Source organism: Pieris rapae, chromosome Z (assembly GCF_905147795.1).
Source record: "Pieris rapae chromosome Z, ilPieRapa1.1, whole genome shotgun sequence".
Taxonomy (NCBI): Eukaryota; Metazoa; Arthropoda; class Insecta; order Lepidoptera; family Pieridae; genus Pieris; species Pieris rapae.
In genome coordinates, this window is record NC_059534.1 from 5063472 (window position 1) to 5085907 (window position 22436).

Consider the following 22436-nt stretch of genomic DNA (forward strand, 5'->3'; position numbering starts at 1 on the left):
TATAAACATAAAAAATATAAGTAAGTAGGAAGTGTAAACCTATTGAATGCTTAAAATTATATACTATAGATATAAAACTTATTAATTAAAAAGGAAACTCTTGGAAATTAAACAATGACCGGTTGTCAAAGTTATAAGAACAATACGAGAAAGTTGCAGTCGAGGTATATTGTTTTTTCAGCTTCAATAAATTCGTAGATTAGGGTTGATGGTGACAGCAACTTAGAGTTGAGTTCGGCTCATTGGTTTTTTTTGTGTGCTTCCTAAATTTTATGAATTTACTTTATTTTTTAAATACGTAATGTGTTGAACCAAAGACAATTAGTAATTTACGCTAAATTCATTTTACATAAAATAATTAAATACTTACAATGTAATTTTTCGTCCAAATTTCCCCTCGAAGTAACAGATAGGGCTCGTATGAATTCTTCAAACTCTATTGACCCATCCTGCAAAAGTAAAAAAAAGATTAATTATCTACAGCATGCATACATAAAATTGCATTTTATTTATTATATTAAATATTTGTATTAGGTACATAAATTATCTTTTTATTCATAAAGTCAGGAATAAAAACTTCATACGATAAATTTAATACATAGTCTCAAATTAATATTTTTTAATTATTAATTTTTGATAACTATTACTGATTTGTCCTTATCATTTTCATGTTAAGGTACGTAAACCTATTAATGTATTTTTTATATACATATGACCTTTTCTATTAAAGAAGAGGTACTGTAGTTAGGAAGTATTAAATATAAAAGAAAATTATCGAACGTTGTTAGAGTTCAATTAATGTAAAAGCTTCCGTCCTTGGGAATAAAATTTAAGTTCATAGACTTTAGAACAATCTGACTTTGAATAATTTTATCCTTTAAATTGCAGGTGTCAACGCTCCTAATACATAACATTCTTGTTAACTTTGACAAATTTCCCGTTATGTAAAGAGTCTATTAAACTATTATTAATGAAATTAACCTCTTTTTATATCCATAGAAAAACGCTTTCTCCAAATATCGCAATTTATTTTCTCTTCTTATACCGTGCCTTTGATGACATGAATAAAGAAAGTCACAATATAGCATAACAGGTTTGTTATATAATGTGCTTTAAGTATAAAGACAGTAGTCTATTTTATCTTTATCACAAATAGGAGCCATCAACGTGCAAAGAATATGCTTTATCTAAGTGCAGTGTAGCTGGAGCCACATATTTTATCAAAGTCACATTTAAGAGTTCAAAGTTCAGATCATAAGAAATATTGGTTTAATTTGCGCAAAATTGTTGAGCGCGCAAAATGCACTCGTAAGTGAATATCTGAGGAAGTAGGTGCTCGTCCGAGGTATTACCAGCAATCATTTCTGTTCCTAGTGTGGTAGTGTGGTGGTGGTCTTTATCGGTACTCACAACCCTTACCAATCTAACACAACTGCAAACTACGATTTCAAATAGAAACCGACTAATAGCTGAGTAATATTATTAAAATTGAATAGCAACAAGCCCGATTACTTAAGCTGCAAATTGATCGCTGTGCCATTAAATGAAGAGTTCGCCCTATTAGTTATATAAGATTGACATAACCGTGTCGACCTGGGTTTTAGCCGATAGTGTAATTAGTACAAATTTACATAGACATTTCTTAAAATTAAAAAGTTTTTCGGCTATCACTTGTATCCAATTCGTCTACTAACGAGGCCTTATAAATATTCACCACTGCAGTGTTACCAAGTTCGAGCCAATTAATGGAAATTGGTATAATTCGGAATCTATATTTCGGCTTATATAAAAATCTTAATATTCTAGTGAAGTAATAATAAATATATTTATGTCCTTTAGTTAAATTATAACATCTAACTTAGTAGTACTAAGCGTATTTTTTATTATTATATATAGTTAATTTAATGGAAATTTTCGAATTATATAAAGTGCCATAAGAATCTAATCAATCTTAAACACGAATTGGTATATTATCATGACATACAAATGAATGTAGACTCATTCTCGATAAGGTTTATTTGCAAACTTACGTTGTTTTCATCGAAGACTCGAAATACGAGAGAGGCAAATTTGCTCGGGTCACCTTGAGGGAAGAACTGCTTGTAGATTTTTATGAAGCCCTGAAACAATTTGTAAGATTTAGGCTAGGATTTTATGTATGAAAAGTCAAAGAGCAAATGTCAGAAATGTATCATAATTATTAAGTTTCTTTTAAAAATACATCTGATTTGTTGTTCAAGTTTTAAATATTGAGTTATAAAAAAACCACATATATCAATTAAATAAAAATGTATTGAATTTTAGTAAACGTTAGCATGACTACGAATTTATGAATAAGTTTCAAGAAAAAATTGTTTTCATTGTTATATAAATATTAACATTACTGTAGAACGGAATGCCATTAAAAATAAATGAAACGCACCTGTTCTGTTAGTAAGCCGTTAGGACAGTCTTTTAGAAATCCTTTGTGCCTGTAAAAATAAAAAGTCGTTACGTGAACATATAAAAACTCTTTTAAAAGGATATAAACGCGAATTGGTTACATGTAGCCTTACTTGGTTACTGTTCTCGTAGCGTGGAATGTAAATAATAAATAAAACATGTGTATCAAAGCAGCTTATCGTTATAATACAAAATAGAGTCACTAGGTAGAAGGTTTTTGAAGGCATGGATGTGTGAACTTTTTTCCCGTTCAGCCTAAAATTTTGAAATGGAAACTCGATATCCTGAGGTAGCCTATATAATACATGATGTTTAATGTATATATCATTGATTGATGACCAATGATTAGATTTTCGTTTTCCTAGGAACGAGTGAAAATAAATAACCAGCTATAAATTCTTTTAATATAAAATATTAATTATAAATGATATTAATGATATAATCAAACTGTTTATGATGCTGCTTTTCATTAAAAATAGTTAATTAAATCACAGTTTATAGCTCGTAAATAAAAGGCCACATAAAGAATTAATTAAACGTTAAATCACTTACCAAAGCCGTATCTCCTTTTCCGTAACTGAAACAAGTAATATCTTTATTAAACATTGAATTAAAAATATTTCTATAAAAACCTCAATCACTTAAAGATTTTCCTGTACATAACTTTTAAAAACCAGTGCCTACTAGCCTTGCATCAGGTTTTTAGTTTGATTTCGTGTTTTATTTGCCGCACAAGCCACTTTACACACACATTACAAACATTTGGAGTGCACAAACTCAGGGTTGTGATCTCACTAAGATTATAACTTCTTTCCTTTCACCCTTACATAGATCGTTAATAGCGTGTTGAATTGAATATTTCAATATGGTATTGTTTTGAAAGTATAAATTAAAATTCTTTTCCATTTAAATAACTATTTGACGCTGGTAAAGGAGTCTAAAATCTAGTTTCAAAATACGCTTAGAAGGACTGCAAACTGCACACTTACACTATAACTTCCAATATTTACAGCGATAAATATTGCAACGTTTTTGCATGCAATGTAGTTCACTCAATATCTATAGCACTGATATCGTCGGGATCGCACGGACCAAAATCTCATTAATGGCAGCGAGTTCGCTGTTTCACTATAAATGTATAAAAAAAATCATCGCCTCGTAGTAATTACGAATGGTATTTTATTTTATGACACTCAGGAGCTAAGTGGACCGCAGAAATGTTTCTTTAAGATTACATTGTTAAGAATTTCAAGCCTCTCTTGGGCTCAATTCGTCAAAGCCTGAAATTGAATAATTTTACATTCAACTGTACGAATTTCGGGGCAAGTTTAATTAACAATAAGATTGTGATATTATATAAATATAATGAGAAAGAACGTTAGTTAATATATCATGTCTATATTTTACTGTTCGTTGCTCCCGGCTAGAATTTACTTATTTTTTAACAATATCACATTTAAATATGCAGAGTTTAAAAATAAGTTTACAGTTCCGTTTGTTCCGTTCCGTTCTCCAGTTTGAGAACAAAATTGGATGGAGTAGTCCGATCGAATACGTTAAACCAACGTAACTAATCTTCCGTAGCCATCTAAATTCACTCCCCGATATCCTGGGTTCTGGGCCCGGAGAAATAATAATTATTTCTTGTTGATGGACACAGGTAGATCACCTACTTGTATTGATATTAACACATATTTAAGTTAAAAGTAATAATATTTTTTTTGGTGCAGACAGCACTACTATGCAAGCTGCTTATCCTACCAAGAGTGAAACTTGAAGGTTAAAATTGCACTGTGTACTTGTAGATTTTTCTATATCTGTAATAAACAATTACTCGTACCACGAAGGATCGTGTAACATCGTGAGGGAACTGGCATGTCTATACCAAACAATTGGCAACCTGTGACAGACGCACAAGGCTTATCATCGGTCTTTGACGAAATTGACGATTTATACGGAGATAGTAATATGACGCCAAAATCAACAGAATACACGTTGCTTCTAAGCTATCATATCAAAGCGAATAATCTTGTATGATTTAACTATACGCTTAAGATAGACCCAAGATAATTTAAAGATCTTTTTATAATATGCAAATCATAAGAGCGGAAGTATACTTAATACGAGATTTATGCTAATCTATCAAACCTTTTTATAATATCATGGGGAAAAGTTTTATATAAAAACTAATCGTAACATAACAGCGTTTCAATATTGTGACAACATCACTATGGTCAGCTTTAGAATTATAATATGTGTTATATTGGTTAGTAAATTTATTATTAAGGATTATTTTCGTTTACATTTTCTAATTTAATTATTTTTTAGGTCATTCCGTTTGTTCTTTGTATACCTCAAGGATACTTTTATTCAAGACCCGATAACGTATTTGAGTTACCAAGAATTGAAACTGGTAAACTGACCGGACACAGCGGACAGGTATTACAAAAGACTGTTTCCTTTAAAGTATCACATGAAGCAAAGCAGCCGTTTAATGTTTATGCCGATGGAGTTTTTATAAACCCCAATCGTCCTGCTGCCACTGGATTTCATAGTGAAGGAACGTTGCAGAATAATAACCCAATCAGCATTTATACAATGAACGGAAATGCCATACAAAATACCTACGCACACGCTAACTCTTTCCTGAACAACCTCAACGACGGTTATTCTCAGGCTAATCAATTAAGTAAGATCCCGTCAGATAATTTAGGTGTGGCCAGTCAAACAACTCAATCACCGTCAATTATTAAACATATATACTTTCACGTTCCGCAACCGGAAATAGAAGAATACGTACGTCCGAACAGGCCACAGGCAAAGAAAACGTATAGGATTCTATTCATAAAACTCCCCGCTCAAACGTTATTCAATTCACAAACTCAATCAATAATAAAGCCAAGTGCTATCGAAGAAAAGACGCTTATATACGTCCTTATAAAGAAACCGGAAGAGAAACAAATTATTGTTCCCACGTCGCACAAATTGTCAGAGCATGAAGTTGTTTTTGTCAAATATAGAGGAAATATAGGTAAAGAGACCGTTGAAACACCGCGAAGGATAATATCTAAGTTAGAAGATCAGTCGTAATTAAATTATTCTTGGAAGATCAATATTGAATTGTTTATTGTATTTAAAATTAAGTGCTCCACAGTAATTGGTGTTGACGTTATATAAATATAATTATTTTCATGTATAGATAGGAACCGTGAACTAATGAGTTACTGATATGCAATGCATTTTATGCTTTATTATGTGATCTATGATAAGAACAATATTTTTTTAAATTATAGATAATCAGTTGTTTATGTAAATATAGAAGCTCGAACAAAAACATTTGTAATATCTACAATTTATTAAATTTAAAGTACATCATTAAGTGTTCGTTTCATTTCAATATTATTTGTTTTTAAGGCATACTCTTAAATCGTATAAAGGGATGAACCTTGGTAACTATATGAAATAAGAAACTGAATAATAAATCTGCGCATCTTTTATTTATTAAGAAAAGTAATGTTTCTCGACTTTCGGGGTGCTATATATCAACGGTAGACATAATATTGAGTTCATAACATATTACGAGTAACGTCGTGATAACTCACGCGGAATTTCGTATTATGTAACCCGTTTATATAATATAATTTTATGTATTCTATTGCATAACTATTTTATATACTCTTAATTTTTTTAATTATTAAAAAAAATTAAAATAAATGTCTGATTTTGACATACAGAAGTCACACTAAGCACTAAGTGTCGTTTCTGAGTCTTGTCTGTCTTAACTGTGATATCATTTGAAGTGGAGACTTAGCGAGAACTAAGCTTAATCTAGGTTTATGTTACTATTTAAACATTAATAAATTGCTTTTAAATAGTATTTGAAAGGGTTTTATCATATTTTCGATAATGATACCAGAATGAATTCAATATCAGCTGCATTAGTTACCCTTTGGCATATTTCGCGTGAGCCTGACCTTAGGGTATTCATAGCTTCGATCTATCATATCAAAGGACAGATTGACAATATGATTACGCTACAACAGTGGCATACGCTTGACATACATTAGGATAATTTTAACTTTCTCTTTAAAGTCGATTTCAATGACGTCACCACCCTTACCCAAACTTTAATTGAAAGTTGAATTGCAAAGTAAATTATCTAATTTAATTATTTAATTAATACAAACACTAATTGTCTTTTTTAATCCTTATGTATCAAAACAGTTATTTTTATCTAAAAACTTCTCGATTAAAAAGACTGGCGGAAAGTTTATTGCCAGCTCTTATCTTCCGTTCCACGCCCTTGAACTGGCAGAATAAATGTATAATTAGAAGCATTTAATGTATATTTCCATTTTTGACGTATATAAGTGTACATTTGTTACCTTTGTTCACGATAAACAAATCTATGTATTTTTAAAAATCAAAGACCAACTTAGACTCATACAAATTACACAGGGCCTGTCAAGGAGAAAATTATATAGTCTATGTACTCGTTTGATAGTAAAATAGTTATAGCCTTTATATCGGCACTGTGATTGATATCAGTGGCCGGCAGGGGCGATGTGAACGGATAAAGCCTTCCGGTGCGGGGAAGGCTAGCATGACCCATTGAATACTTTTTAAAATTAAGCTGTAGGGTAGACTGAATAACTATCAAAATTTGGAACTTCGTTATAAAAATGTTTTACTTATATATTAAATCATCGACTGACACTATGACACTTGTTTTTGTTAGCCCTTTATAATATTCGTCGAAGATTTTTGTTGAGACATGCACATTTCATTAAATTTTAGTTCACCGTACGAGTAATTAGTGTAAATTGGATCTGTCTATTGGTGCACAGTTGGGGTTCGAATGCCCGACTAGCTTATTATAACAAAAAGTAGTTTTTCGTTTGGCTTTACTTACCCAAACAACAATTCATATTATTAAACAATTATGTAATAAATTGATAAAAGAACAGTTGGTACAAAATAGGAAGTAAACATGGTAAGGATAACTTTTACTAGTAATATAATAAATTGCTGTTTTGTCTGGCTCCTGATACTTTTAACTTTAGTGTTTTTTTATTGAATTTGCTCTGTTGTATGGAAACCATAATTTGAAATTAAATGTTTTTTTTGTTTAAAGAACTTTATTTTCTCATTACAAAACAGAAATATTTTATTTACATGAGAAACTTAATATTAATATTTATATATTATATACGAGCGAGATACACGTCGCCATTAGCCGTAACAATTTTAGTCAGCTATGTTAATTCTAACATGCATCTTTAATGCCTTTTTGAATTTGTCAAACACTCCAATATTGCGAATTTGAGATGGTAATTGGTTAAATAATTGCACACCCTCATACCTAATAGATTTCTTCAAATAATTTGTACGCGGCTTCGGTAAGATAAGCAAACTCGCTCGACGAGTATTGCGTGTCGTTGTGTGTTTGATTTTTTTAAACGACAAGCAACTATGGATAGAGTTATTTAAATTTTTTTTTATCAAAATACAGGTGCTATATACATACAATTGTTTAATTGTCATAATTTTGGTTTCTTGGTAGATTTTATTAGTCGGTGTTAAAAAATTGTATCTAAATAATGATTTTATTAATTTATTTTGTAGTGTTTGTAAGTTAGAAATTATGTTTTTACATGCCGTACCCCATATTTCAATTAGATATATGAAATGTGGCTTGACTAAACAATTATAAATTAAATGACGTACGGATTGAGGAATACATTTTGATATTGACCAAAATCTGCCTATAAGTGATTTTAGTTTGGTAATTATGTGTGATATATGAAAGTTCCACTTTAAATATGTATCTATTCTAAGACCCAGATATTTTTCCCATTTTTTGTTAGTGATTTCAACGTCTTGAACTTTTAACGGTTGAAACATAGGAATGATTTTATTTTTTGCTCTGAATATTACATAAGATGTTTTTGAGATATTTATGGTTAGCAGATTTTGTTGAAACCAAGAATATAGAGAATTTAGGTCTGACTGAGCTCGAGCAACCATAGTCTGGATATTTATACCGAAATAAAATAAGCAGGTGTCATCAGCGTAGAGAGTTATTTGGCCATGTAAACCGAGCTCGTGAATGTTATTAATATATATTAAAAATAACAGTGGACCCAGTATAGACCCTTGTGGGACGCCGCATGTTACTGGTATTTCTGAGCTTTGAGCATTACCTATTTTGACTATCTGGGTTCTGTTTGATAGATAAGATTTGAATAATTTTAGCGCACAACCTTTTATTCCTATACGATCTAATTTTTTAAGCAATAGATTGTGGCTTACGGTATCAAACGCTTTTTTCAAATCTATAAAGACACCCAGCGCCATTTTTTTAGAGTCAATGTTTTCCTTTATATGACTGATAAGATCGACTGTGGCTGATAAAGTGCTGCTTTTTGATCTAAAACCATATTGGCGTTTAAAAATAAAATTGTTAGTTTGTAAGTAAGTATCAAGTCTTGAATAAATAATTTTTTCTAATATTTTTGAAATTGAAGGTAGAATGGATATTGGTCTGTAATTGCCGGGGTCAGTTTTACTGCCTGATTTATAAATAGGAGTAACTTTGGCTTTCTTTAGAGAATCCGGAAATTCACCTTTATGCAGCAGCTTATTAAAGCAGACCGAGAGATATTCAGAGAGATCATTGATAATGCATTTTATGGTTTTAGTATTGATTCCATCTATTCCAGTACTGCAATTTGCGTCTAGTGTTTTTATTATATTTGTTATTTCAAGTGTTGTGCATGGACTGAAGTTAGATAATTCAGCATTAAGACTTTGAGGAAGTGCTAATGTAAAATTAGTGTGAAATTGTGTTGGTATTTCATTAGCTAGTTTCAGCTGTTACATATATACCTTATGCATATGTCGATATTGTTGTCTGTCTCGTGGTTACAAAATCAAAGGTCTCTAAAGCCCTCTAATATAAGTGGCATAATTAATGAATTTGGAAGATAGGATAGTTTTATTAAAACCATACAAAACTTTTCATGAATTTAGAAGTGTTCGGTTAATATTTGCTAAAAGAATAGATCAGGAGCTTTAAGTTGAGCAGATCAATCGGAAACTATGAGAATCAACAGTATATATTTTTTCATTTTTAGTCCTTGGAATAGAAATTCATATACATTTTCTTTAATACTTCTGATCTACAAAATTTAATAAAACTTATAAATCATACAAATCAATTAAAATGAACGTCAACGCTACAAAATCCAATTTAGTTTTCAATTGGCTTTCGATTAACGACATAACACATTCAAATAGTAGTAATAAACTTATATTGATTATATATCTTCAGGATGTTTAACTCCACAATACGGGCAACTGTTAGGTGCTCAAGCGCAAACGACCTCACGGATGAGAACAGCAATCTCTAGGGCCTAGACTAACACTCATCTTCCGGATTGTTAAATAAAGATATAAAAAAATTAAATCCATCCTCTACCATAATCTTATCCTCCATCAATGTGAGTGATGCAAGCAAAGACGTTTCTAGTTTTTAATTTTCATAATTCAGTGAAAAAATTAAAAATGTTTTTATGACATAAATAAATGTAACTATTGATAGACCAGTGGAGGCCAAAAAAATTGGAAAGAAGAGAAACGAAGTTGACGCCTTAATTAAATAAAAAATATTGCTCTTTCCGCCGCACGGTTTCTGTTAACGATCTCTCACCACAAAGCCTTTTTATTTTCTCAGTCAGTAATTTTTAATTATACAAGAACAATGCCAGAGTACAATCCCTTGCAGTGCAAAAACAGTCATACCCACAACGAAATGCTAATGAATAAAAATATTCATACTATCAGCTTATATTATATGAAAGGTATATTAACTATATTGTGCAATTTAAATCATTTTAAAAATTATCAAGAGACATTATTGCATTGATATTAAATGAGAAATAATTAAAAATAATTAATTAAAATTGTTACAATTGTTTCAGTCTGCTGCTTGACATATTCACTGGCAAATACTGTTATATCAACCATTCGTATAAAAAATATGCCCGGAATCCCTAATATTGGTTAAATTTTGTTAGGAATATCGAAATAAGTTCGGTTGTTTTTCCCAAAAAGTAAAAAAATGGAACGACTGATCGGGGTGTTTGATTGTGATTTGCCTAGACGACGTTGACTCATCAAAACCGAAGCGCACTAATTGATCCTCATAGACGCCAGTTAAAATGCCAGTTTTGTCCTTATCACAGTCGTGTAACATCGTATACGGTGAAAAAACTTTATATAATTAAAAATAAAGTTTATTTTTGAAAGACAATCAGATCAGAACCACCTTCGTATCCAAAGAAACATCAAAGAATTTTGTTTAAAAAAAATGCGATATCATACGTAAATTTTTTTTAGTAATTTTTTCTATCTATATACCATTTTTAATTTTTTTTTGAAATGGTTTATATTTTAGGATATAAAATTACATAAACACATAGCTCTTTTATACGTATATTCATCTGTCAAAACTACTTCTTGCTTACAATAAAAATTACTGCCGTAGATATTAAGTCATGTTTTGATTTTTATATCGTCGAAATATTAAAAAGAACCCAAACAATGTCTTTAAACCAAACATCCGTGCTTGTCTGGTGTTTTGTAAACATTTGTAAAATTTCCCGTAACCTCACTCAAGTTTGTACTGTGGACTTTGCAATGTGTGCATACCGCGAAAGAATTGTAAGTCATCTAAATGATTCCTTTTATTGCACATTTTTTGTATTAATGTATAGTAAAATCGAGTTACCTGAAATGCGCTTTTAAGTTTTTTAGTCACGTCAGAGTTTTTAAGTTATTTATTTTAACATTTCAATTATAGTATTTTCGTCATGAAAATTATGATTTCCATTTTGATTTGGATGGTGATTAGTACGCCTAAATATAAAAAAAATATTATAATATTTAGGATTGACTGGCCGAACTATTTTAAGAAGAAGAGTTTTTAAATATGTGGCTAAAATACTTTTCAATCGTTTATTTCTTTTGTAGATACTGTGCCGTATAATGATAATGGTCAATTTTCAATTTTATATGCATTTGCGCTAGGGCAAGAACAAATGTTTAAACAGATAGTGCTCTTACTAGTTAATTTACATCAAGACTTAAATGTCTAGTCTGATGTAAATCACCTGATGTATATCAGATATATTTATAGAGGTCACTTTTGAGTAAACTATTGAGCAATAGATTATCTTAAATTTGGAAAAAAAGCTACACATTCTTGTACTCGTTAGATTGTTTATTAATTTTATGTTTTAAATGAACGTAAGTAAGAAGGAAAATTTCTGACGTTTCACCTTTGCATTTTTATTGTTATAACTTTTAATGAAAACTTATGTAATTTTCAGAATATACTCGTACTGTTTGCGCTGACGACAGCTCAATGTTTACCAATTTACAATGGCTTTAGCGTGAAATTCAGTCCTATATTAAATAAGGAAGAAATAAGGCCTAAAACCTTTGGTGCCCTCTTCGCAAAGATACCCCAAGAGCCGCGAGCTGCTCATGAAGCTCTTAGAAGAGAACAACTCTCTAAAGTAGATGTCCTTGGTACTGGGTGTACTAACCAAGTAGCTAAAATCCTCTATCAAACACCTTTTGCTCGAAACAACAGCATTAACTCCACATCAACTGACTCAAATTACATTCATATCCCAATTATTCAACAGCAAGTTGAAGAGTATAAAATTTTAATAGCAGCAGCGCCACCTGATGTGAAGATTAACGCATTCGATGACAGACCATTGGTTGTGTATATCGTGTTTCCAAATGACGCAAGCACAGATAATGCAATAATGCCAAAAATATATTTTGTACATGAAGCAAAGGGACATATTGATATACATAAAAAGAAGCTCGATCCAATTATATTAGTCGACCATAAAAGAAAGGTGACGAACCTGAAGAGCAATGAAATTTCTAAATTTGTTAAATTCAGAAATAAATTGATTAATCATTATATAAGTGTAAATAAATGATTGTTAAGTTCTACAAATATATTTGAAAAATTAAGGTTTATAGAATTTAAACAATTACCTTATAAATATATATTTTCTGGTATTCTTATATTTAACAAGAATAATATTATGTACAAATTAAGTAAACCAAAACTGTTTACTAATAAAACATAATAAAGTTTAATTTATGAACTATAGGTATTCATAGTTTTTTAACTTACACTTGATGGGAATAATGATTGTACTCCTTCGTAAGTATTGTTATGTTGAACGTACTCAAAAGCCTGGACAACACAAGTAACGAGGCCGCCGAACGATACGTCTCTTTATTTAAATATATTTGATTGAATCTTATTACCGTACTTGACTGCTAATAAGAACCAGACTAGTACTTAAGAAAATAAAAGAGAGTTTCCCATACTTGGCGTATTTAATAAATTCCTTTCAGTTATTAGAAAATACGGTAAGAGGGCGAGATGATTAGCTCTTGAACTTAAAATAACAATTTCGGCCAAACCACTCGAAATATGAAACGATATTTGAGTGACTTTTATAAGACGAGTTCAGAGTTGCGACATCCTTTTAATTAGAAGGTAATGTGAATGATTCGTATGTAATGGTACCTATCGTCTCCAAAAAGTAACACTCGTAAGATACTTTCCAGCTATTGTAGTAGATGTTAGATGCGTGCGATGCGACGTGCTTACGGCACTCGCAAAGTATTTTAATGTTACTGGTTTCATACACCTGGGTAGCATGTAAAAAAATTCGAAGCAGGTTTTTAATTCGACGTATATTTTTTGTGTATGTCCGTGCACACCGCCCTTGACGATCTTGATAATAGACGTGTCTAAGATGATAAAACTGAGAAAAGGTTGCATAATTTAATAATTAGTTGTCGTGATAAAAACTGAAATAAATAGATAAACGTCTTTTACATTATTATTATATACATTTCTTGAGGTTTTTTTGTAAATAGACTTCTAAAATAACTCATTGCATAATTTCGTACAGGGTGGTGACCGATATTAAGCAACAGAACGCATCCTACTTTCCAACGTTGCTGTTAAATCGATTGACTGAATTAAGAATGTTTTGAAAAGTGGTTCAAAAAACAAACGAACCATTTCACAGGTAATATAGGTAAAGTAAGTTCAGCTGTCAATGAAAGAGAGATAGATTCGTTCTTTAAGACTACTCAGGCATCAATACAAGGCGATGATGGGTCCAGCTTACAGCCCTCTTTCAGAAATCCTATATACAATTAAAAGTAGGTAAGCATCGTGAGCATAACAGAAGGTTAAAAATTTGTTTTGTGTTTGGCAAACTTTACACACTGGTTTATAAAAATTAAGATTATCCAAGGAACAGATGGAATCGAAGAAATTAAAAAAAAATTAAATTTAGAAGTGTGGCTTAGCTGTGATTCCTCTATGTCCAAATGCAATCCATTTTTGATGCACGACGGTCATTAATATATCTTGATTATTCGGTCACTGTCAGTTGTTGTTTAGAATAGGGGCACAGTTTATGCAAGTCTCAATTCGCCGACAAGACGTCTAGCTACGGTACTCTGTTAATTTGGTCAGACCGTGATGTTATACCTGATGTTTAATCTATAGCATTCCTCAATATTTATTGTATACTAGACACTATTGAACACAAAATTAGTTTTCAATTTGAACTTATAGGTTCGGTGAAAAGTGGGTGCAGTCAAACTGTTGAGATATTTATTTTTATTTATTCCACAGGATATAATAGTATATGGTAGTCTTTAATTCATTCGCTTACATTCTCACCATTCAAATTTTTACTTTTTTTTCAAATTTCTCATCGGAATTTCAGCCAACTATAGGAATGAATATAATCTAGGTTAAAGCTGTAAATAGGCCCATTGAGTTTGACAAACGGCGGCCATGAATTCTAAATAAATCGCTAAACAGAAATTGTATACAACAAAGCTTTTAAAGTGAAGAATGCTTTTTTCGACAGCCGATATAATTTAATTTTATATCACGCATTTTATCATTTCATTTATTAAATATCTCGCCTCGTAAATATTGTAATATAAAAATGGCAGCAGTTTTATATTACAATATTACGATTATAAGTTACATGGAGATTTTAATATCTATATTAATATTTTAAGGAGAAATATGTACTGACCGACTCATAAACTGCATCAAAAAACGACTTTGAAATAAATATTTTAACCAAGTATGCAAACTGTAAAACAGTGTAGGGTAATATTTAAGATTGTGTACTGGAAAGGACCTTAAAACTATTTATAAGGAAAACAGAAATTTAAATAGAATTGGTTTATTTAAATGATTGCTTTTAACAGTAGACACAAGCTTTATGCAAGGGTGTAATTACATACACCTTATTATTAGGTGTATTACCTCCACGTGCCCTTATTATGGATTCTAATCGGTTCCGCATAGATTTGATAAGGGTTATTAAAACAACTTGCGAAATATTGTCCCAATCGGCTGAAAGTGCTGTTCTTAGTTGTACCACTGTCGTAGTGTCGTCAGTGTATTTTAAATATAAATTGAAAAACCTCAATAATAACTGACCGAATTCAACATTCCCTATCACGATTAGAATGCGTTATCCCTGAGTAACGTAGGCTATATTTAGTTCCAAAATATTTTTAAATAGACCAGCAGCCCAAAACCGGAACAAGCTAGTAAAATAACAAAAGGATTAACATGCACTTCCTAGTGTTAAACGTTTAGCATAATCTACTTTTCAGCAAGTTAAAGCTGAAGTTATAAGGATTACCGGCTTGTTCGACGTAGTTTTAAGTGTTTCACTTAAACATGATCGAATTATTTCCTGACATTAAAAGCTTTAAAACAATATGTGTACATTGCCTCCTAGTTCCTATCCGTTAGGTTAAAGCTATTTACCAAAATGAGGTAGATAGTTTAAATAACAGTAATTAGTTATTTACAAATACAGAAAGTGTTAGATCGCCTTGACCGGGTTTTAAACTGATAAGCTAGTAAAGATCAAAAGTGAAGTAGTAAGTGTGCATTTGTGGCAAAAACGTTACAAATAACAGTACGGGCAGCTGACAGTAACGCCAATGTTTAGTTATTGAATTTATTGAAAAATGAAATATATTGTGAGAATATGCTAGAAAATTGTGCAATGCTGTTCAATTTAGCTGTTATATTTATAAAAACATGAAATGGATAGACGTTAATAAAATAATGCTATCAATTCTAGTTTGTTAGATAAACAAAACATTTTGAGCATGATTAAGTAAATAAGTATATCCTAGTAGATGCCGTCGTACTATATCTTATTTATGCACCTTTAACGGATATAATCGCAAATATATTACATTAATATTGCCATTTTAATTATCAATGATTGCAGCGAAGTTGCTATGCGCTGGACCTTTTGACTCAAACGTGATCTACGTTAAAGAATATAATAAAGTCACGTTTATATATATTTAAAAGTACAGGTTTACTCAGTTAAGTCGACCTTACATCCGATAGGTTTATCATTCGGAATAATCAATCTGCCGTCTCAATATTAGCAATGCGCTTCTAAAATATTGTAATGGCTCGTGAGCCAATATTGGAGGGGAAAATTTATTCAATCTAAGTTAGAAAATTAAGTCAATTCTGATGAGTAATTTATTAAACAATAGAAAGGCAATAATTGAATCTGTTTTCAGAAATAAAATAACTCTCCTTAACTTACCTGGAAATCAATAAAAAATACATAGTCGAAATAATGTTATTGTTGTTTTAAGAGAATATAGGCGCGTGCTGCGACTATGCAAGAGATGCTGATAGAGGACTAATATTTGTTTTTAATTTATTTTATTATTATCATTACTTAAGATATCATGTAGAACATGGTGTAATAGTTGCAGCTCCTTCCAAATGTTGTGTTAAACAAAAAACTTGGCGATTAAAAAGAGTGGCGGACAGTTTATTGCCGATTCTTCTCTTCCATTCTACAATCGTGTTTTGAGAACTGCAGAAGAAGCATTTCATATATATTTACTAGCTGCCCCCGAGAACTTCGTTTCTCCTTGATGCCTATTACATATGCCTTTTTAGTACATACCAACATGGAACATTTTGCTATGTCACCCCAGAGACTATTCGGTTTTCCGGACTTTACTGAAAACTTTTTAGGTTTTCTGTGATTTTTCTCTATATAAACCTCAGAGTTAATGTTACAAATTTTATAATTAACAAATAAAATATAGGGGTTAGTCATGAAAATAAAGGGTTGTATTTTTTTTAATATGTTACATCATAAAAAATACACACAAAACAGATTTAAAGAGAACATCGTAGAGCAAAACTCAACATGATACGCTACCCGACCAAATAAGAAAAACGAATGAATGTCTTATTCTGCACGGAGTCCTTGGTTCGATTCCCTGGTGGGACACAAAGCTAATCAGCCTTTCGATTTTAAATATAATTTGAATAGCGAGTAGACTCTTCGTTGGGATTAGATGAGATGGGGTCCGATAGCGTGTGCGCTGACATACTCAAAAAAGTCAGCGTAAATTCGACATAGTTGTCCAATGTTCTAAAAGTTACTTGTGCCCAATAAGCGATACTTACACTGTCGTATACATTGTTAGCAGTAAAGAATGGTAAGTGATTAAAAGAGATTACACTACATGTACAGGTACTTTGTTACTTCCAACAGCTGTAACCAACTGTAGTAAAATCAACATTGAACACAATAGCTATCGCTATTTGAAGTTAGAGCGTACTATTCAATACAGGTGCTATTCAATACACTTTAAAATAACGAAAAACAGATGGTGTAAGTTCTCTTTGTTTTAGTGTAGAAAATTCTTAAAGGCGTATATTTTTATTAAGCTAAAAACATTTTCAACAAAAACAGAGATTTAATGAAAAACATTGAGTACTAAATAATGAAACGGGTCTTGCTGATGTCTTATGCTGTGTGAAATGTGTCTTATGCTGAAACAGAACACTTATATTGTTGTATTTATTCGATAGTCTTGTATTCATACATTTTTGAGCTGCACCCAAACATGTCAACCACTAGATCAATGTGGCAGTTTTTTTATAGGACAGCGGGCAAATTGGCAAAAAGCTCATCTGATGTTAATCGATCCACAGTCTAAGGACACTCGCAAGTGCGTTTGAGTTACTCTTATACGGTGGTATCGCCAGAAACATTGCGTTCTGATCAATAATTTTTCTCTCTAAATTTACATTTTTTTTGTTTAAATATTATTTCGTTATCACGATTTTGGCATTCAGTACAAAGAAACGGTCCAAAACGGTTGGCTAAACCTGCCTGAAGTTATACTATATATATTTTATTTAGCTCGACGGATGTTGTGTTATTTCCTAAAGCACTTTCTGCGCACCATCACTGTTGGAGCCTTTCAGCTGCATTTAAAAAAAAAAGAGCGCTCCAATGCCGAAAAAGCCTGTATTGTGAGTCTTTGACCGGCTGTGTATCATCTGCATTTTTGCACTTTGTTACAAAAGACATGTAATTGTACATTACATGTTAATATACAAAGACAAATTATAAAGATGTCAACTTTTTACTTTACAATTTTGAATGATAATTGAAAAAGGAACGGATTCGTGAACGTGATTCGTTCTTTAAAAAAGTATTCGCGCAAGTTATTGATAGTCAACTTCTTATTGAATTACTTTGAAAAATTGTTATGATCCTAACCACTTTTCCAACTCGGGAATCTGAAGATTTATTTCCATTTCTCAGGTGAGAATTTGTGATACCTCTAAAGATTAAACGGGAAATATTACGACAATACTAATACCTTAACGATGAAAATAAATCTTGTAGTTTTTTTAATACGGTATAAATATAGAACCAGAAAATTTTTCTTGTTTTCGAACATAAAATTGTTTTCGTACCTCGGTCATTCTTAATTAATTTTCGGTTCACCTATTTAAAAATTTATTAGATTAACGATAATTATATTATGCAAAATTTATTGGATTAATTGTTATTCCTGAAGCGTGATAAGTGTGATTAGGGTCGGGCTAATTTTATTCTCCGAGTATTGAAATAATAGTCTGTGCTCTTGATCTATGTGGATTCGTAAATTCACTGTCTTCATTATATGAAAATATTACATATATGAGTAAAACTTAGACTATGTAGCTTACTCTAAGTGCTCAAATCGCGAGTTAAGTTAAATGTTCTTTCGTTTATATAAAGTAATTTAAAAAAATCGTCTGCATATGCGACGATTTTTTTTAATTACTTGATATCAATAAAGATATCTATAATTAGGTAAAGCATTGTTTACTTGCCTTCTTATTTGCAAGAATTCTTAAAGGAAGCGAATGTAAGTTTTTATCACTGAGTCGCTAAACCGCAAAATAAATGAAATAATATCACATTGTCGCCTGCTATTTCTTACTTCGCACAAATCCAAATGACTCAGGATCAAGTAACGCTATTTTCTCATTCACAAGGGGCGTGGAGAGTAATCTTGATAAATAACTTTACTTGTTAACACAAGACAAACTTATTTATCTCGGCCCCAGTTTCACTTGTTGTTGCGACACGCATATGAATAACGTGCGGTTACAATGTATAGAACAAAATTCCAAAATCAACGTATATTGTTGTAAATTTATTCACTGGAAAACGAACCAATTGTCTTCATGACCCGTTTCTGAAGTAAATTGTGTTTCGTAAAATAAATTGCTTGCCAATAACGGGATTCGATGCGAAATATCGGAATGGATTTTAATAAAACATTATCGGATAAAAATGACTGAACACAATATGATGTGTGATGTTCAGTCATCACCCAGGGATTACTACAATTGATTCATTAATCACTTTTCTTCACCAGCCTGGTTCCTGGCCTTCGAATTCCGGGGTTAAGCCTTGCTTTCAGATTCTAATTACGTTTCATTAATATGTCAAAATTGGATTCTGACATACGAAGGTCATACTTTTACACATGAATGCACCACTAGGCACATCTAACAAACAAGATACATTCATGATTTTCTGATTGATGTTTCTTCTACTGTGATTAGTTATTGTCAACATAGTTCAATATATCTTTGTAAGAAAACTTTTGCTATCAATCTTTGTCATATAATAACTCATTTTCATTGACTTCACATCCAAGTAACAACCATATTACTCGCAAAGAATGTTAAGTAGCGACAAAATTTCGAATTGCAAAATGACGCAACACATGTATATAAATCAATGTGTATGACTAAAACGAGGTTTTACAACGTGAATTTTAGATTGTAGTAAACGGATACTAAACATTTCTAATTACTTAGTTAACAATTATGACTTTAAAAACAGAAAATAATTTTTTTTCATTTCACTTGACTACCTGAGTACACAACAAACTCTTGCACGCAAGAAAGGGAACGATCTTCTAGCCTCTCGATGAGCACTGCTAGCCACCTCAATCATGGCTGAAAGTTTTTCCCATATTATGAGAAGTTGCGTGAATACCTTATTATAGAAATGAACCTATGTATTAAGGTTGATTATTTTAATATACTTCTAGAGTCCGCAGTAAACTTAAATACGTAACACACAGATAGAGAATGCAGATGTTATTTATATATTTCTTTATTTCTCTACAACAATCCTATCCTGCTAGGTGACTCTAAATTGACAATATTGCTCAAATTAAATAAAACCCAACATTAATTCTATAAAAAACATAATTAAAAAAAAAATAACTAACTCCTATAGGCACTAAAAGTAAAAGCTTTTGCAATATGGCTTAGTAAGTCTTACCGAAATGTTATTTACGTTTACAATTCTCTGCGATAATAACATATTCTTGAATAGTTATTGCATTGATATAAAATTTATTGATTAATCATTTCAGTGTAAAAACCTACTATTAATATACCTGTGTATACCTGTGAACCTTGTGTCCGTCCAGGAAAAAAATAAAGAACCTAACAATTGAACATTCTGCAAGTCTCATACTTTCAGCTGGTATAAGATTTTCTTATTAATCTCATCAGTACAATTTTCAATAAAAAAACATTTTTTAATTAATAATTTAATACAGTCCAGGATTTTTTCAGCGAACCCATTGTTTATTTATTTTTTAATATTTTAAATTTCATTTAAAATATGTTTCGTTCATTAATCACCTCGGTGTAGGACGATCTTAGCCTGGATCTCCAACTATATAGAAGGCTGCACGGCTACAGTGAAAAAGACAAGTGACAGGCACTGAACCCATGAGTAAACTGTCAAGTATTTATCGCATTTTTTAAAAAAAAATAATTAAAATTCGACAAATAATTTGTTAAGCTATTATGACGTATTGGTCTTTCGAAGATTATGCATATACTAGAAAAGGTCTGCATGCCACAGTCCAACTATCCGAGTATCGAAATTTCGTATTAAGCCAATTGAGGTTGTGATTGCCTTTCTGTTACCATTACATTACATTACATACGAACAATTTTATACGTGCATCTATTAAATTTACATTTAATTATGAATGAAATAGTAATGCCAACTAAGAACATACGTATTCTAAAACTAGTATAGAATTAAAAAAAAAGGAGAACAGAAAGTTATAAATTAATTTATATAATTCAGAAGATGTTCAATCAACCATATTTGCTTCATTATCATAGTCGTTAATATTAAGGTATGTAAATTAGTAATCGTAAGACTATAGTATCGTAATTAAAATTTAAAGCGCTTATTTACTAATTTGTTTTTTATTAAAATAATATTATTAAAATATACTCTCTATCTACTATATAACATAAGTATTCGAAACCAATACAAAGGGTAAAACCTCATTTATATATACCTATTTCTCATTGAACAATATCATTATTTCCTCAGCTCTGCGCAATAAGTGGATAAAAAGTATAAAGGCAACGTTTATCCATTGAACGATTTAATAGATATTATTAAGTTCTTATGCAACGGAACGACTGCGGTTAGCTTCAGACGCTAAAGACAGCAGCTTTATCTGAAAGCGGATCCGTGATAAATTCAATGATCAAATGTCTTTCAGATTTATCGTCACGTTGATGAAAACAAGGAAATTTTGGTCAAAACTGACTTATAGTGTGTTATAGTTCGATGAATAAAAAGCAACTTTAGGTGGATACAGATTTAAATTTTTCGTATTTCTATTTATATATATCCTTATTGTAACCTACTTTCACCTAATTTTAATATAATTATTATCTAGACTTAATATTTTTATAATTTAGACTATTTAATGTAAAAATCAGAAAAAACACCAAAACCTTCTACTTTATATAACGAATACGTGAAATCGTATGACTACTATTGTATAAAAATCCATTGTGTGGTATTGCGCATTGAATAGCGATAACACAGAGTTTACTCGTACAATAGAATAATAATTGGAAATTAGATTATTACAATTATTCAACAAAGGTGAAAAAATATTGAAATATCGGTCTTGGATATTTAATTTTTATCTCTTCGTTATCAATGACTTTGATAGGTCGTAGTTATATACCTCCCGATCGTGATTTAAAAATTTATATTATATTTAGTAAGTTCAAGTTCGCCTCTAGGTTTAGTGTTAGGCCACAGATTTTTTTTTTATTTACGGAACTAAACATTGCATTAACTGACGGACAGAGAAAGAGAAGCGTCAATCGTTGTAGCATTATATATTGCTGCATTCATAATACATACTTGCATCTGCACATGACGACACAGTATTGAAAGGCACAGTTTTTAAATAAACTGTAATTACAATCTATTATAGGACACTTTGGCAAGGCTTCGCAAACCGTGGGAAAGTCGAAGTAAAAGTGCTCGTTTTTTGCTTCGGAAGCCCTATAAATTGTGGCAATAAAAATCATTACATCATTACTTATGACTCATGAGAAATAATTGCATAATATGTATTTGGAAAAATCCCAAGTTGAGAAACTTGTGAATTTGGGTTCTTTGAACGCCGCTTAACTAAATTTTTATGTTTTGAAT

The 22436-nt window shown here is 31.1% G+C and overlaps 2 protein-coding genes across 3 annotated transcripts in view; one reads left to right on the top strand and one right to left on the bottom strand.

Moving 5' to 3' along the window:
- LOC111000387 (frequenin-1) overlaps window positions 1-22436 on the bottom strand; it is a 103908-nt gene that overhangs the window by 2054 nt on the left and 79418 nt on the right. For both annotated transcript variants that reach the window (XM_022269805.2, XM_022269797.2), the window contains 4 exons: window positions 2995-3019; window positions 2423-2471; window positions 2031-2120; window positions 371-449 (listed from right to left, as the gene is read on the bottom strand). In XM_022269805.2, the coding sequence (XP_022125497.1) occupies window positions 371-449; window positions 2031-2120; window positions 2423-2471; window positions 2995-3019 (243 nt within the window). The remainder of the gene's footprint in view (window positions 1-370; window positions 450-2030; window positions 2121-2422; window positions 2472-2994; window positions 3020-22436) is intronic.
- On the top strand, window positions 4665-5786 carry LOC123690540. The gene is made up of 2 exons (XM_045633963.1): window positions 4665-4708; window positions 4771-5786. The coding sequence occupies exons 1-2, from the start codon at window positions 4673-4675 to the stop codon at window positions 5530-5532; spliced, it is 798 nt and encodes a 265-aa protein (XP_045489919.1). The 5' UTR covers window positions 4665-4672; the 3' UTR covers window positions 5533-5786.

Excerpts from the sequence above, each read along its gene's own strand:
- LOC123690540 (XM_045633963.1), top strand. The coding sequence starts at position 4,673 with ATGGTCAGCTTTAGAATTATAATATGTGTTATATTG. Across the intron at positions 4,709-4,770 it reads TTATAATATGTGTTATATTG|GTCATTCCGTTTGTTCTTTG; the intron begins GTTAGTAAATTT and ends ATTATTTTTTAG.